Source organism: Miscanthus floridulus, chromosome 1 (genome assembly GCF_019320115.1).
Source record: "Miscanthus floridulus cultivar M001 chromosome 1, ASM1932011v1, whole genome shotgun sequence".
Lineage (NCBI taxonomy): Eukaryota > Viridiplantae > Streptophyta > Magnoliopsida > Poales > Poaceae > Miscanthus > Miscanthus floridulus.
The window spans coordinates 13386976-13401367 of record NC_089580.1 but is presented as its reverse complement, the minus strand read 5'-3'; the positions used below and the strand labels follow the sequence as shown (position 1 = coordinate 13401367).

Here is a 14392-nt window from a genome sequence, read left to right as displayed (position 1 = left end):
TCGACTGACGGACCTTGAAGGCCGGATACTCCCTCCGTCTCTAAAAAATAATCGCTATGAGAATCGTGATAGTCAAACTTTCTCAACTTTAGGTAGGTTTGTAGAAAATACGTACAACATTTATATCTCTAAATAAATTTATTATGAAAAATATATTCAACGATCTACCTATTGGTACTAATTATGTACCATAAATATTAATATTTTATTAAATATATTTAGTTAAAGTTAAAAATTGTTATTTTTTTTAAGCGAGAACGACTTTTTTTTACGTGCAAAGGGAGTATTGTATTTCGCGTCGTTCTCCGCGCGCGCCGTGCTGACTTGCCAACGGATGGTGTGCCCTACCTGGAGAGGCCTCCGGATCCCCTGTAATCTACACACGTATACGAAGCGTACAATAATTGTGAGAAGCTGTCTGAGAGCCAAGCAAAGGCAACGTGCTAAACCAACCCATGCACCAAAGCAAGGGACAGCGTTCTGTTCTGTGCCCCGCCTGGGAAGGCAGCTTCGGGTTCTTGGCGTGCTGCACCACCATCGAGCTCGAGCAACATCAAAGCACCCTTTTATCTACTTGCTGTTTGCTGCTGTCCTCCTATGACAACAGGATCAGGAATTCAGGATGTACTCTTGCGACACTTGTAGTTCCTATAAAAATAATCAAACGTGCATCGTAGCTGTTGGGTTTGAGTTTGAATTGATGCTCGTGTACTCGTTTCTGTTCGTAAAGATTGGTTCGCGGACAGGGAGGGATCGGAAAAGCGGCCACGAAGACGACCAACCTGATTCAAAGTGATTAGACGGTTGATGCTAAATGCCAAACTAACAAATTGTCTATCAACAATCTATGGGATGGCAGGCAGCTGTGTTCCATTAGGCACCGCAAAGCGCAGCTACTCCGTGCGAGCTTGGAGCCCACGCGCATAGACCATTGGTACACGTTACTTGGAAAAGCGCAATCCATGCATTGCGCGGCAGTACAGTACTACAGTACAAACTAGGAGTATCATACTCGTACGTACGAAAGAAAGCCATTGGTGCGGCCGTGCCCGTGCGTTTGTCCCTATGCCATGACCATGACATGATCAATCCACCCGCCCCGGACGACCTCAACCAAAAAAGTTACCCCGATGCGGAGGCTCTGTTATTAGCCGCAATGGTCAGCCATACCTACCGGTACCGGGGCACCGGGCAATGTGGTCCGCGGGCGCGTGCGTAACGTCTCTCTCCCGCCCGTTCCTCCTCTCAATCCTCTGCGAGCCTCGTCGGAGGTGGGTGGGAACGCCCACCGCATCCGCAGACCGCACAGCCGTCGCCTCCAGGGTCCAGCGATCCGACCGCCGTCCACGCGCCACGGCCCACGCACGTGGCCACAGCTCAGCGCGCGTCCTCGCACAGCCGCCCGCGGTCAAGTCGAGCCTCCGGTACACTGGATGCCTTCCTTAGACTGTCCGCACCGCTGCTCGGTAAAACGGCCGGTACGCTAGTGGTGGCGTATTGTGGGTCCGCACCGCGTGCCTGTAACGCGCGCTAGCGTACCGGTCGGGCCAGTCACCGTTACAGACGGCGTAGATGATGGAGGAACGTTAAACACGGTAGCGGAGAGAGTTGGTGAGGGAGAAAGGGAGAGGGAGGGGAATAAAATATGGAATAGTGGGTATAGTGCACGTGATAGAGATAACATGAGTGCGGGAGAAATTTGTATAGAGTAGAGAATTTTGATAATTACGATAGAATATTCCTTCTAAAAGATGAAAATAGAGGTGAACCATGCGTGGATAGCCTTACACTGGGCTGAGCTAGCCCGTGTCCGACGGCCGCACGGCCTTCCTGCTAGCGCCATAGCATAGGCTGCTGGAGTGCTGGGTAGCCCCCCGCGTAGGCATACGATTCCCGCGTCATCTGTCCCGCGGGCTCGCGTCCACGTTTTAACGGCTCCACTCCTAACACTGGCTCACACTTGGCCTCGTTCTGCTGCAGTGCAGCTCGTCGCTTTCCCCCAATCTTCTTCTCCAATCCCTTTCTTCTGGGCTCTGACAGGTGACGAATCCCATGGGCGCCGCGGCGAGGAAGCCCGCCGCCGCTCTGCTGCCAATCTGGCTCATCTGCCTCGTCTGCGCGTCGAGTGAGTAGCACCAATCTGTCTCTTTCTGTTACCACGACTGGTAGTAGCAATCTCCTTTTCCCTTTCTCGCGAGTCCCGAGAAGTGCACGGAAAGTTGGCGGATTGGGAAGGAAATCCAGGCTTTGCCCCCCCCCCCCCCCCCCCCCCCCCCCCCCCCCCCCCCGTAAAGTTCTTCTGGAACTGGAATGGATTTTCTATCTTTTCTGTTCTGGGTGGCGGATTGAGGGATTGAGTTGGGGGAGGATTATCCAATGTTTTTCGGCTGGCAGCTTTAGTTTTCTGTCATTGTGTGCGATTGGATTGGTGATGCCGGAGCGGATTTGTTTGCGCCACATTGCACGCGTGCAGGAGCAGGAGCGCAGCCGTACATCGGCGTCAACTACGGCGAGGTGGCGGACAACCTGCCGTCGCCGGACGAGACGGCGAAGCTGCTCAAATCCACGTCCATCTCCAAGGTGCGTCTCTACGGCGTGGACGCGGGGCTGATCCGCGCGCTGGCGGGGTCCGGCATCTCGGTAATGGTGGGCGTGGCGAACGGCGACATCCCCTCGCTGGCCGCCGACCCGGCCGCGGCGTCGCGGTGGCTGGCGGCCAACGTGCTGCCCTTCGTCCCGGCGACCACCATCTCGGCCGTGGCCGTGGGCAACGAGGTGCTGGAGTCCGGGGACGCGTCCCTGGCCGCCGCGCTGCTCCCGGCCATGCAGAACCTCCGCGCCGCGGCCGTCGCGGCCGGGGACGGCGCGGCGGGGATCAGGTTCTCCACCGTCAACACCATGGGCGTGATGGCGCAGTCGGAGCCGCCGTCCACGGGCGCGTTCCACCCTGACGTGGCGCCGCAGCTGCAGCAGATCCTGGCGTTCCTCAGCCGGACCAGCGCGCCCTTCATGATCAACCCGTACCCGTGGTTCGCGTACCAGTCGGACCCGCGCCCGGAGACGCTGGCCTTCTGCCTGTTCCAGCCCAACGCCGGGCGCGTCGACGGCGGGTCCAGGATCAGGTACACCAACATGTTCGACGCGCAGCTGGACGCCGTGAAGTCGGCGCTGGTGCGCGCCGGGTACGGGAGCGTGGACATCGTGGTGGCCGAGACGGGTTGGCCGACAAAGGGCGACGCCGGGGAGCCCGGCGCCACGGCGGAGAACGCCAGGGCCTACGTGTCCAACCTGGTGGCGCACCTGCGGTCCGGCGCCGGCACGCCGCTGATGCCCGGGAAGTCGGTGGAGACGTACCTGTTCGCGCTCTACGACGAGGACCTCAAGCCCGGGCCCACGTCGGAGCGCTCGTTCGGGCTGTACCACACGGACCTGACCATGGCGTACGACGCCGGGCTGACCTCCTCCGCGCCGGCAGGGGGAGGAGGGGCGGCGCAGCCCAAGCAGGCCGGCGGGTGGTGCGTGGCTCGGGACGGCGCCTCGGACGCGGAGCTGCAGGCGGACCTGGACTACGCGTGCTCGCAGGTGGGCGTCGACTGCGGCGCCATCCAGCCCGGCGGCGCCTGCTTCGAGCCCAGCACGGTGCGCGCGCACGCCGCGTACGCCATGAACCAGCTGTACCAGGCGGCCGGGCGGCACCCGTGGAACTGCGACTTCCGGGCGTCCGCCACGCTCACCTCCGAAAACCCAAGTACGTGTGCCCGCGTCCTCCAATCTCTCTTGTTGCTCTGCAATTGTTCTTGTTCATGGAATCATGGCCCGCCGAATCAACATGCTTGTTCATAATCGTCACGGAGCGTCAGCCGGCGCTGCTCGTTTGGCAGGCCGCCGACATGGCCTGGTTTGTTGGGCTTTGTCCATGCAGATCTTGCAGCGCTGCACGACCATGACAAAATGGTGACATGACATGTGCATGATAAAAAGAAAACGGCTTTGCTCATCCCCTGTCCGTCCTCCTCCTTTCCATCATCCACTGTCCATGTGCTGACAGTTCGCACACGCACAGCGCCAAGCGTCTGCACTAGTCCACTCTGCACTGATGAGTGGCCACGCTCCCCTGCGCTGCGGATAGGACGCTTTCTGTCGTGTTCCACTCTTCGCTGCAAAAAAATTTTTTGCTAGTCTCCATGCGTGATCACAGAGTAACAATGTGATAGTGCCCAAGTTTGCTTTGCTAGCCTTGTAGTCGTACGTAGTACACTCATGAGTCATGACTCATCTCTCGGGTTATCTAGGCGTCCGTATCTCTGTGCTTGCTTGTTGTTGGACTGCCCACGAAGGCAGTGTACGTGTACCGTCAGCACTCAGTTTTCTTGACGGAGATTGTTGTTATCTTTATGTCTGATTCTTTTTTCTGCGAGAAAATCTAACTTCGTTTCCCTCTCTACGATCTCTGCAGGCTACGGCGCATGCGTGTACACCGGGGGCGGCCAATAATGCACGGCGCACGGCGGTGCTAACCGCGTGGCACATGATTAATTTTGCGAGTACCATGCATGAAAAGTTGGGCCTGCAGGCTACAGCAAGGGCTCTGGACGAACCGAATAAAGCTACGAATAATTGTGGTTGTTGCCGTGGCGTGGTGTAGTGCATGGATGCGAATGCGATCCATGGAATGGAGGCGAAGCATCCTCTTGTCTCGTAGTATCGGAAGAAGTTTCCTTGGTTGCACACTTCTTTTCAGCTGCCCTGCCTGCCTGCCTTTGGACAGGCTGGGCTGTGATTGTGACTTCGTGTAAAAAAAAAAGAACTGTTAGATTTGCCAGTGTCGCCGTGAGCTTCCTGTACGTGTAGTGTGTGTGTGTGTCTAAATGTACGAGTAGAATGAGATTGTATGTATCTATCTATATATATATATTTTTAAATAATCTTCATGCAGCTTTCAGCATGCGAGGCGCCATAATGCCATATGTATGCATGTGACGATGGTCCGCATGGGAAAGGTTTCTGCTGTCAACGTGCTCCGTCAACGTCGAGTCGATCGATGATGGCTGGTGGAATTCGTTTGGTTGGTGGGGTTGGACCCACCTTATCGACCGGGTCATCTTTCTGTCGCGCTCCCTCGGCCCGTCGCCGCTCCACGAACACGAGTACACGACTGCCATTATCTTTCAGTATCGTTTTCACTTTTCAATCGACGGGCTCGACTTTGAACGGACCATTTGGGGAAAAAAGCTTGACTAGCGCACGATCGAGTGAGCCAATTCCGCTGGCTCCCGGTAGCAAAGAAAAAGCTTGGGCAGAAGCAGAACTAGTAGCCAGCACATATGATCCGGTAACGTAGCGAGACATCCAATGGTCCAAAAACATATAGCCAGCTCTAATTCCTAACCCGGCATCGGCATGGCAATGGTCCTGAGATGCTTTGTTCACAAGCATTTGTTTTGAGAATGCCCGAGAAAAAAAAAAGGCAAAAGGGTTTATATAACGAGCGCTATGAACCAAACACAAGTAAAATGAGATAGTCTTGTCCTGTCTCGTTTTCTCCCACGGACCAAACACTATTTTAGAGCCACAACCGGAAGGCACATTAAGATGGCGAAGCGTAGAGCGCAGTGGAGGAGAACGAGATAGCGTTAAGATCTGAAAAGTGTTTTGATGATTTTTCACATACATGCCAAGACATTGGTGTGCACATTGGATAGCTAGTTTCCGTCATTTTTTTTATTACTATCTAACAAAATCACTTTGGAATGGTGGTTTAATTCTATACTACTACTATCTATTTCCATACCTATTCCATTTATATTGGAGTCTTTACTTACTTTTTCCTATATCTTCTCATAAATCTATATCGCTCCAATATGTTTTCTTCCAATGTCATTATCTAAAAAATGTTTTCGTCCAATGAATGTAAATTGTTACTATTTTTATATACAGTTTAGCTTTGAATTTAGCTACTTAATCATTATAGTTTATATGGACTGTATATGTAGGTACTCTTTCTTAGCATTCGTTTAGAGATCAAGTCGTTAGCTTTTCAAAGTTTTTATGACTTTTTTCCTTCAGCAATTATGTTTTACATGTAATTTGTGTTTACGTATTTTTCTTTCCAACTCGTATGGAAATTTAATTGTCATTTTTTCTTAATTTGTTTTTTATTTTGAATTTACTTTCTATTACTTGTATTAAACACGGATTTGTTTAAATCTAAGGCAGTAAATTATCATAAAAATTAAAATAATCTCGTCGTTGTATCAGGCATCAGCTATTTGATTTAATCTAAGATGTTAGATTGCCATAAATCCAACAACATAGATATTTTATTATTTTCTATTTTATAAATATCATAATTGTATTATATGTATCTTTTTATTTAATCGAAGCCGTTAGATCAAATATCTTATGATATAAGTTCCTTTGTTTTTTTTACTATCGTAAAATCCAATGGTGTAGGTTCTTTTCTTTTTTTCGCCCAATAACCTCGTGATTTTAGACCCTCTTAGTGAATGTGAAGGATTATTTTAACACTGTTGTATCGATATATGATTAGTTTACACTACCATAGTCTTCTTACTAGAGTAATTTTTTATTCCTTGTTCAATCCATAGGATTATTAAAATAATACTTTTGCTCAGGAAAATTGATATGCCCATTCCCAACAATAAACCTATACATGTATCTAAAAGGAAGGAGAGAAATATAATGTGATACTTTGTTAAACAAATCATATTTATGTAACATGATGACGTGCTTGATTTCACACACAAGAAAAAGGTCATGCTTTTGGTTAAGGGTGTAAGCATTTATATATTATCTTAGTACGGAGTATTTGTCAAACAAAAGACTATGATTAACTGAACCTGATGAAATCGTATAATTTCTTAACAAAATATCGTTAATTCTTAAGTTTTATTAAACTTGACTCCATCTCATTGATTGCTAGATTTACCCTTACCTATAATGATTAGAGTTTTAAATGACGAGCTATAGAATTTAGCGTAGTCTTCTCCACCTGCTAATAGCATTGTTATATCCCGCTATTTTTATTGTAGCCGTTGTAATAGCTCTTTGACACTATAGCGTTGCTATAGCCTATAGTCCGCTGTTTAAAACACACATGTTATAATGCATGGTAGGGATTAAAGCCCTGAAAAGAAAAATATTAGTACACTCAAAGAAACGAGCTTGCTTTTTCTTAGGCTTAGTTCCACCTCAAATTCCTAAAAAGTACTACAGTACCTGCCACATCGAATGTTTGCGGCCCGTGCATGGAGCATTAAATGTAGACGAAAAAAAACTAATTGCACAGTTTGGTGGGAAATTGCGAGACGAACGTTTTGAGCCTAATTAGTCCATGATTGAACACTAATTACCAAATAAAAATGAAAAAGTGCTACAGTAACCCCAAATTCCAACTTTCTGAAACTAAACAATGCCTTATATAAAAAAGAGTGCAATCAGCTTCCAACTGCTTAACAAGAATGTGACCCGATGATCTTTTACCCTGTTTTCATAACTCGCGAACTGGTACAACCTCAACGGTCACTGCGGTCTCAGCACTCAATAGTCAGCACTTCAGCAGCCTGCCATAAACCCCCCACACCAGCCGGGCCCACGTCCCGATGGCGGGGCCCAGATGTCATGCGCTGTACGGGCGAGCAACTCGCCCCACGTCGTACCCAAATGCAAAAACCCAACGCGTCCCAACAACTCGCACAATCATACACTGCCCCAACGGCCCAACCTCTCCCCACCTCCCCTCCACTTTGTCAGTTTCCCGTCGTCGTCGCCATCGCCGCCGCCGCCGGCTTTCCTCCTCCTCCTAGTCCCTCAGCCGCCTCCGTTGGGAGCTCCCCGTACCATACCCGCAGCCATTGGAATTTCAGCTCCATGCGTGGATCCTCGTAGATCCCCACCCGTGTGCACCCGAATCCCGAGGCGGCGGCGGCCTCCGGCGCGAGGCTAGCAGCGGGCGGCACCCATGGCGTCCGTGGCGGAGCTCAAGGAGAAGCACGCCGCCGCGACGGCGTCGGTCAACTCCCTGCGCGAGCGCCTCCGCCAGCGCCGGGAGACGCTCCTCGACACCGACGGTGAGGCCTCTCTCTCCTCCCCGGTCCTCGTCGGGAACCCACTCTCGTGGGGTTCGGGGAATTCGCGGGCATTTGCTGATTGCTCTGTGTGCGTGCGACTGCGCGGTGCAGTGGCGAGGTACTCCAAGTCGCAGGGGAGGGCTCCGGTGAGCTTCAACCCGACGGATCTGGTCTGCTGCCGCACGCTGCAGGGCCATAGCGGAAAGGTTGTTGACTTTGGTCTCTCACCTCCATTTCGGCGCAACTTTTGCGACTTTTCCCTTAGTTTCTGTTTCCTTGTGTGCAATTGAGGGTGTGAGATGGGTGGGATTTCTTGTTCGCTTTTGCGATTGCGGAATTTGGAACTTGGAGTCGGTAGTGCTAGCAATTCCTACCTGCGATGTTGTTCGTCGTGAGTAATAAGTAATAACTGGTCAATAGGATCGCCTCCAGCTTCCAGGGTGCGTGCTTGTTGACCTGGATGGCGTTTTGTGCGTCCTGGACTCCTTGTGGTGTACTTGCTTTCAGCCTCAACTTCCTTGTATAATTTTCAAAGATTTCGCCTAATTTACCAGGGTTTAGCACCATTCAAGTTGCTCTAGACACAGTTTTGTTGATTACAGCGAAGTTGGCTAGTGGTCTGGGAATTGTAGGTTGGATGCACTTTCTAAGGTTGTTGGTTCAAAGTTTGAAGGCCCTCGTGCATTTAAGAGCAATTCTAAGAGTTCATCTAAAATTAATAGCCAAATTCTATGGTTTAGCCATTGTGTAAAATACAAAACTCCTCAAAATAGAAGAGGTCTACAACAGCCTAGGTATTTTTCACCTTCTATATTAAAAAAGTTGGCCACATCACGTAACTGCCATCAATTTTTACCTGCTGGATTATTCCTGGCGCTTGAAATAGGATAGGATCACGTGTTTGTCAACCAATCACAGGAGAGCTAGGCGCCTGGGAGAGGAAATCACGCGCGGGAGCCGTAGATGGCGAGCATGCGCGGCTCGCAAAAGATAACGAGCGAGATAGCAGGGATAGCTTTTGGGGAAAAAAAAAGAAAACGCGAGAGGTGTTGGACGTGTCTTTTGGCCAACAATCGCCAAACCGGGCTTTAAGGAGCATTATACAAAGGCTGTTGGAGTTGCTCTAAGGGGACGGAGTCTGTAAGTGCTCAATTAACTTTGTCTTGTAAAAAGTGTATCATCAGATTCATCCAGCAAGCAAGGCTTACCCTACCAAGTTATGAAACTGTTATGGGCGTTTTACAGTATTTAGCCACAAAATGGTTCTTAACTATACTGATTGGGCATTGCACTGGTAATTAGATAAGCCTTATCGTGACAGAATGTGTGGTAAGGTTAAATTGGAGTGCAATTTGGTCTATGAGAATTGTTAAGTGAGCCATATAGAATTTTGAAACTGCAAGTGCAGGATTCAGGGATCAATGTTTGTAAACATTTGTCAACAGCTGGAATGGGTCCATCAGACCATCAGTATGTAAGTTTGGTCCTGTATGATTTTAGTTTCTTCTAGCAGGCCAGGCTAATCTTACCAAGTGAATAGAATTTTGGGTACTTTGCACTACATAGGCACATCTTGGCTCTGGTTATAGTGAGTTAACACTATGTCCCTAATCAGATATTATCCTCAGACAGAATGCATCTTTTTGTTGAATCGAAGTGCGAATCTGAATTTTGATAACTGTAGGTTGCTATAATAAGATTTAAAAATATTAGTGAACAGTGAGGACACTTCATATCCAATCTTTCCATAGCCCTGAAGAAAAAAAAGCCAACTCTAGTACGTAACCATCAACTATACAAGAGAGAATCGATGCAATGGTACAACTGGATATGTGTTAAGCTGGGCCAATCATCATTCAATTGAAGTCACTGTTGCCACTGTAAGTGGTGAACTGGTGATAGCTAGAGCTCGTCCATAGAAAAGGTTCCCTTTTGTTACAAAATATATAGTGCAACATATTTCACATAGCGCGTTCATATAATCACTATATCACCTACATGTTATTGGTTGAAAACCAATTGTAGTTGCAGCATGGAATGTGGATAAACTGGTAGCTTTCATTTATCAAAGTGATAAGTGCCTCTTTATCCGTTTGCTTTTTCCACAAAGATGAGTAATATATGATAATTACATGGAGCCTGAGTCTGAGTAATGAAGAAGCAAACAATACCATTGTGAGGTTGATGTTTGAGATATGGGACAAGATTCTCTGCATGTAAATTCTGCTGCAGAGATACTGTAGCACCGCATGAACCTGTCACTGAAGTATTATTTGATAATTGGTAGCTAGAGGTACAGGTAAATAGTTCTGTAATCTGATGGGTTTATCTCTGTAGAGTAACTATATGAGGGAAGAGGGATGATGTTTACTTAAGGGGATTATTTCTAGGGGTCAAGTCAAGTCATCGCTGTTAAAGGAAAATCATTCTTTCTCTTCAGAAGCAAGCTAGCAAGGACTAAGTTTCCCCATCTAATGTTATATCATCCCATTGTTTTGGTGGAAGCCTTTGTTTGTCCAGGCTTTGATGCCGCTGCTAAAAATTAGGATCTTCCAGATTTATTACCATTTAACTAGAGTAGAACACCTCATGATGCTAAAGTTATGAAAAATTTTGGAACATGGAGTTCCAACTGTTCAAAGATGCCTATATTTGAGTTCTGTGGTGGTTCTTGGAAATTCAGTACTTCAGCTATCTTTGTAGGGTACTACTTGCAAAAGTGCTACATGAAATGGTTTAGCGATGTTCTATTAACTCCTAAGTCATCACAGGTATATTCTCTGGATTGGACCCCAGAAAAGAATTGGATAGTCAGTGCCTCTCAAGATGGAAGGTTAATTGTGTGGAATGCATTGACAAGCCAGAAAACGCATGCCATAAAGCTGCATTGCCCATGGGTGATGACGTGTGCTCTTGCACCCAATGGCCAATCTGTCGCCTGTGGTGGTCTTGATAGCGCATGCTCTATTTTCAATCTCAACTCTCAAGCAGATAGAGATGGGAACATGCCAGTATCAAGAATTCTTACTGGACACAAGGGCTATGTTTCGTCATGCCAATATGTCCCAGATCAGGAAACTCGCCTTATTACTAGCTCAGGTGATCAGACATGTGTTCTTTGGGATGTTACTACTGGACAGAGGATATCAATATTTGGAGGTGAATTTCCATCAGGGCATACAGCTGACGTTCAAAGGTAATTGTCTGTTCTTTGTGGACTGCATATTTTAGTGTCATGTGTAATGCTGCTGATTTCTCTCCTCAAAGTTAATTGGTATCTTCTCACTTATACATTTTTAGCTTAGGCTGGTGCACACTAGGTTGCTAGCTTTATCAATATGTCAATGTTTTATGATCAAATTATCACTATTGCTTCTAAAGTTTTGTTTGTGAACTGATTATTATTCATGTTGAGTTTAATAAAGTTTACCTACATAAATGAAAGCTTACTTTTTAGCACTCACTGTAATTTTAGTAATAACAAGTACTCCTTCCATTCCAAAATTTTGGTTGTTTTAGTTTGCCATAAGTCAAACTTCTCTATTTACTAAGTTTATTGAAAAATGCACCAACATCAACTACTTCAGATTAGTTTCGTTGATCCACCATGAGATATGTCTTGGTAGTACATTTTATTTGGTAGTGTGCGCGCACGTGCGCGTGTGTGTTTGTTGGAACGGAAGTGGAGTACTAAGATCTTCACGTGGTAGCACAGTAGGCATTTGGGTAACACTCTTGCCTAAGGTTGCTGATATTACATCACTTATTCTGGATGCAATTGCCCTAGTACAATTAGGCACTACTTAGGCTATTTCCAACAACAACACCCAAAATACAAGACCCATTCGTCCTTTGGGTAGCGCTACAGGCAAAAGGTTCAATACCTATTCGGCATCTTCTCCAACAACAAGACCCAAAAGAGAATCCTTTCTGCAAATTGGTTTCCAGGAGAGAGGATGCCCATATCTGGGTTGTGCCTCTCAGGCAACCCAAAATAGGTCTCCCGTATAGGTACTCTGTTGGAGGTTGATTTTGGGTATCTTGCTACCCATTTTGGGTTTGGGTGCCCATATGGGTTGGGTTCATTGTTGGAGACAGTCTTACCAACTAGTCTAGCCGATGCAAATGTGCCAAATGCATTGTCTATGCAGCAAATACATGAACATCAAAGTAATATATGGTAGCACAGTTGTGTTGCTGCTTTACAGTTTTTTAACTGAAAGTGCTGGTTTATCAGGTCATCATTGATATTTGGAGTTTGCTATACTCTTTTCGTGTGTACTTCTTTGGTTTTGAGTTCTCTGATGTTTTCCTTTCTTGTTCAGTGTGTCCATCAACTCATCAAATACGAATATGTTTGTCTCTGGCTCATGTGATACAACTGTGAGGCTGTGGGATATCAGAATTGCAAGCCGAGCTGTTCGAACCTACCATGGACATGAGGGCGACGTTAACAGTGTGAAGTTTTTCCCTGATGGCCATAGATTTGGTACTGGCTCAGATGATGGCACATGTAGATTATTTGATATGAGAACAGGGCATCAACTTCAGGTGTACAGTAGGGAGCCTGATAGAAATGATAATGAACTACCTACTGTTACATCTATTGCATTTTCGATATCAGGAAGGCTGCTTTTTGCTGGTTACTCCAATGGTGACTGTTATGTGTGGGACACACTTCTTGCCGAGGTTTGCATTTTTTACCATTTGCCATGGAATGAATACAGCTTATTATATATTACAAAGAAAAACTAATGCCCATAATCGACAAATTACTGTTTCACCACTGTCCGGTTTCCTTCTGTTGAGAAAAATATGACATAATTGATTACAGTTCACTTTTGTGAGCCACATAAATTCATAGTTAGGCAATGTTTGGCATGCTGTTAACACTAGTGATAAAATCTTTATGTTAGATAAGTGTAACTCCATTGCCACTCAGTAGCAATATAAGCATGCAAATGTGATTATTAAGTGAAATTTAGCCACAGGGGAAAGCAATGGAATATGATGAACTAATTGCCTATTTTTTCCTTTGAAATGCTCCTCAGCAACTATCACAATTACATGAATTGAAGTTTGCACTAGGCCCAGGACCTCATGAATAAGTAGCCTAGCTTCTGTTCCTTCCATATTAGTCCGCACATCATCAACCTGCGCAGGTCATGCATACAAATTTAGAGGATGCTGCTTCAGATCACCTTGTATTGTATCAAGATATTCCTAGTTAGTGCTATAGGCCAAAGAGGTTTAGAACGTTGGTTTTGAATTGGGCCAACTTAATGGATAATTGTATACCTGCATTTAAAAGCATATCTGAGTTCAAGTTATTGTGAAGGCTTGTGGGTCACCTCTGACATTTTTTGTCTGTTTCTCATTATTGTTGATATTACCTTCTCTTGTTAATTTTCGTTGAAACTTTGCAGGTGGTACTTAATTTGGGGAACCTGCAAAACTCCCATGATGGTCGTATAAGTTGCCTTGGGATGTCATCTGATGGGAGTGCATTGTGTACAGGAAGTTGGGACAAAAATTTGAAGGTAAGAACACTTAAGAAAGATCGTTTTCATTGACTGCTTCCTCAGTTTTGTTGAACTTTTATGCCTTGGACACTAACAGTTCTACTGTAACTGAAGTAGTAGTTGTACTACATGCATACTCACCTTATGCTGTTTGTTAAACCCTATTCAAAGTGAATACCTTTCATTAGAGTACTGCATGGTTAAATCTTTACTTGGTATTGATAATGAGTACTCTTTGGATTCAAATACTGGTACTTCTTAGTTCTTGATGCCTAGGATGGAATAATGGATTATGCCCTTCTTTTTCCGCACTCAACACATATTCTATCGCTAACCCTGAGAATTCCCAGATAAAGAGTAGTTTGGTGCAAATTTCAGTATTTCTGATATCGAAGTTGACAATTGTTGAAAATTTACAGATTTGGGCCTTCAGTGGTACCCGGAAGATAGTTTGAAGGCCAACTTTTCTCCCCCATGTTGTATGTTCCTTGTCGCGCCTTAACAACAGACAATGGTGATCGGTGATCAACTCGACTTGTCCTGGGGATCCTTTTGTTGTTTTTGTAGTATAGAATCTTTGTGCACTACGCCCTATGTTTAATGGAAAAAGTGCAATTTGTCTCAGAGCTGTATCTTGTTGAGTTAGTAACTGTTTATACTGTTATTACCAGAATATCAGTTACGTGTGATCTGCCCTTTCTTTGTACAACCATTTTACTTTTCAGATTTAGAGAAGTAGCATGTATATTCCTGAGTCAATTTATCATATCAGGGCCTTGT

At 46.2% G+C, this 14392-nt stretch overlaps 2 protein-coding genes across 2 annotated transcripts; both read left to right on the top strand.

Annotated features, from left to right (window-relative positions):
* Positions 1-1892: 1892 nt before the first annotated feature.
* On the top strand, positions 1893-4925 carry LOC136473384 (glucan endo-1,3-beta-glucosidase 7-like). The gene is made up of 3 exons (XM_066471036.1): positions 1893-2125; positions 2474-3748; positions 4457-4925. The coding sequence occupies exons 1-3, from the start codon at positions 2053-2055 to the stop codon at positions 4492-4494; spliced, it is 1386 nt and encodes a 461-aa protein (XP_066327133.1). The 5' UTR covers positions 1893-2052; the 3' UTR covers positions 4495-4925.
* A 2795-nt stretch (positions 4926-7720) lies between these two features.
* On the top strand, positions 7721-14301 carry LOC136546091 (guanine nucleotide-binding protein subunit beta-like). The gene is made up of 6 exons (XM_066538093.1): positions 7721-8090; positions 8202-8296; positions 10862-11286; positions 12416-12779; positions 13517-13630; positions 14032-14301. Exons 1-6 carry the CDS (start codon positions 7982-7984, stop codon positions 14065-14067), a joined length of 1143 nt encoding a protein of 380 aa, XP_066394190.1. The 5' UTR covers positions 7721-7981; the 3' UTR covers positions 14068-14301.
* Positions 14302-14392: the final 91 nt, after the last annotated feature.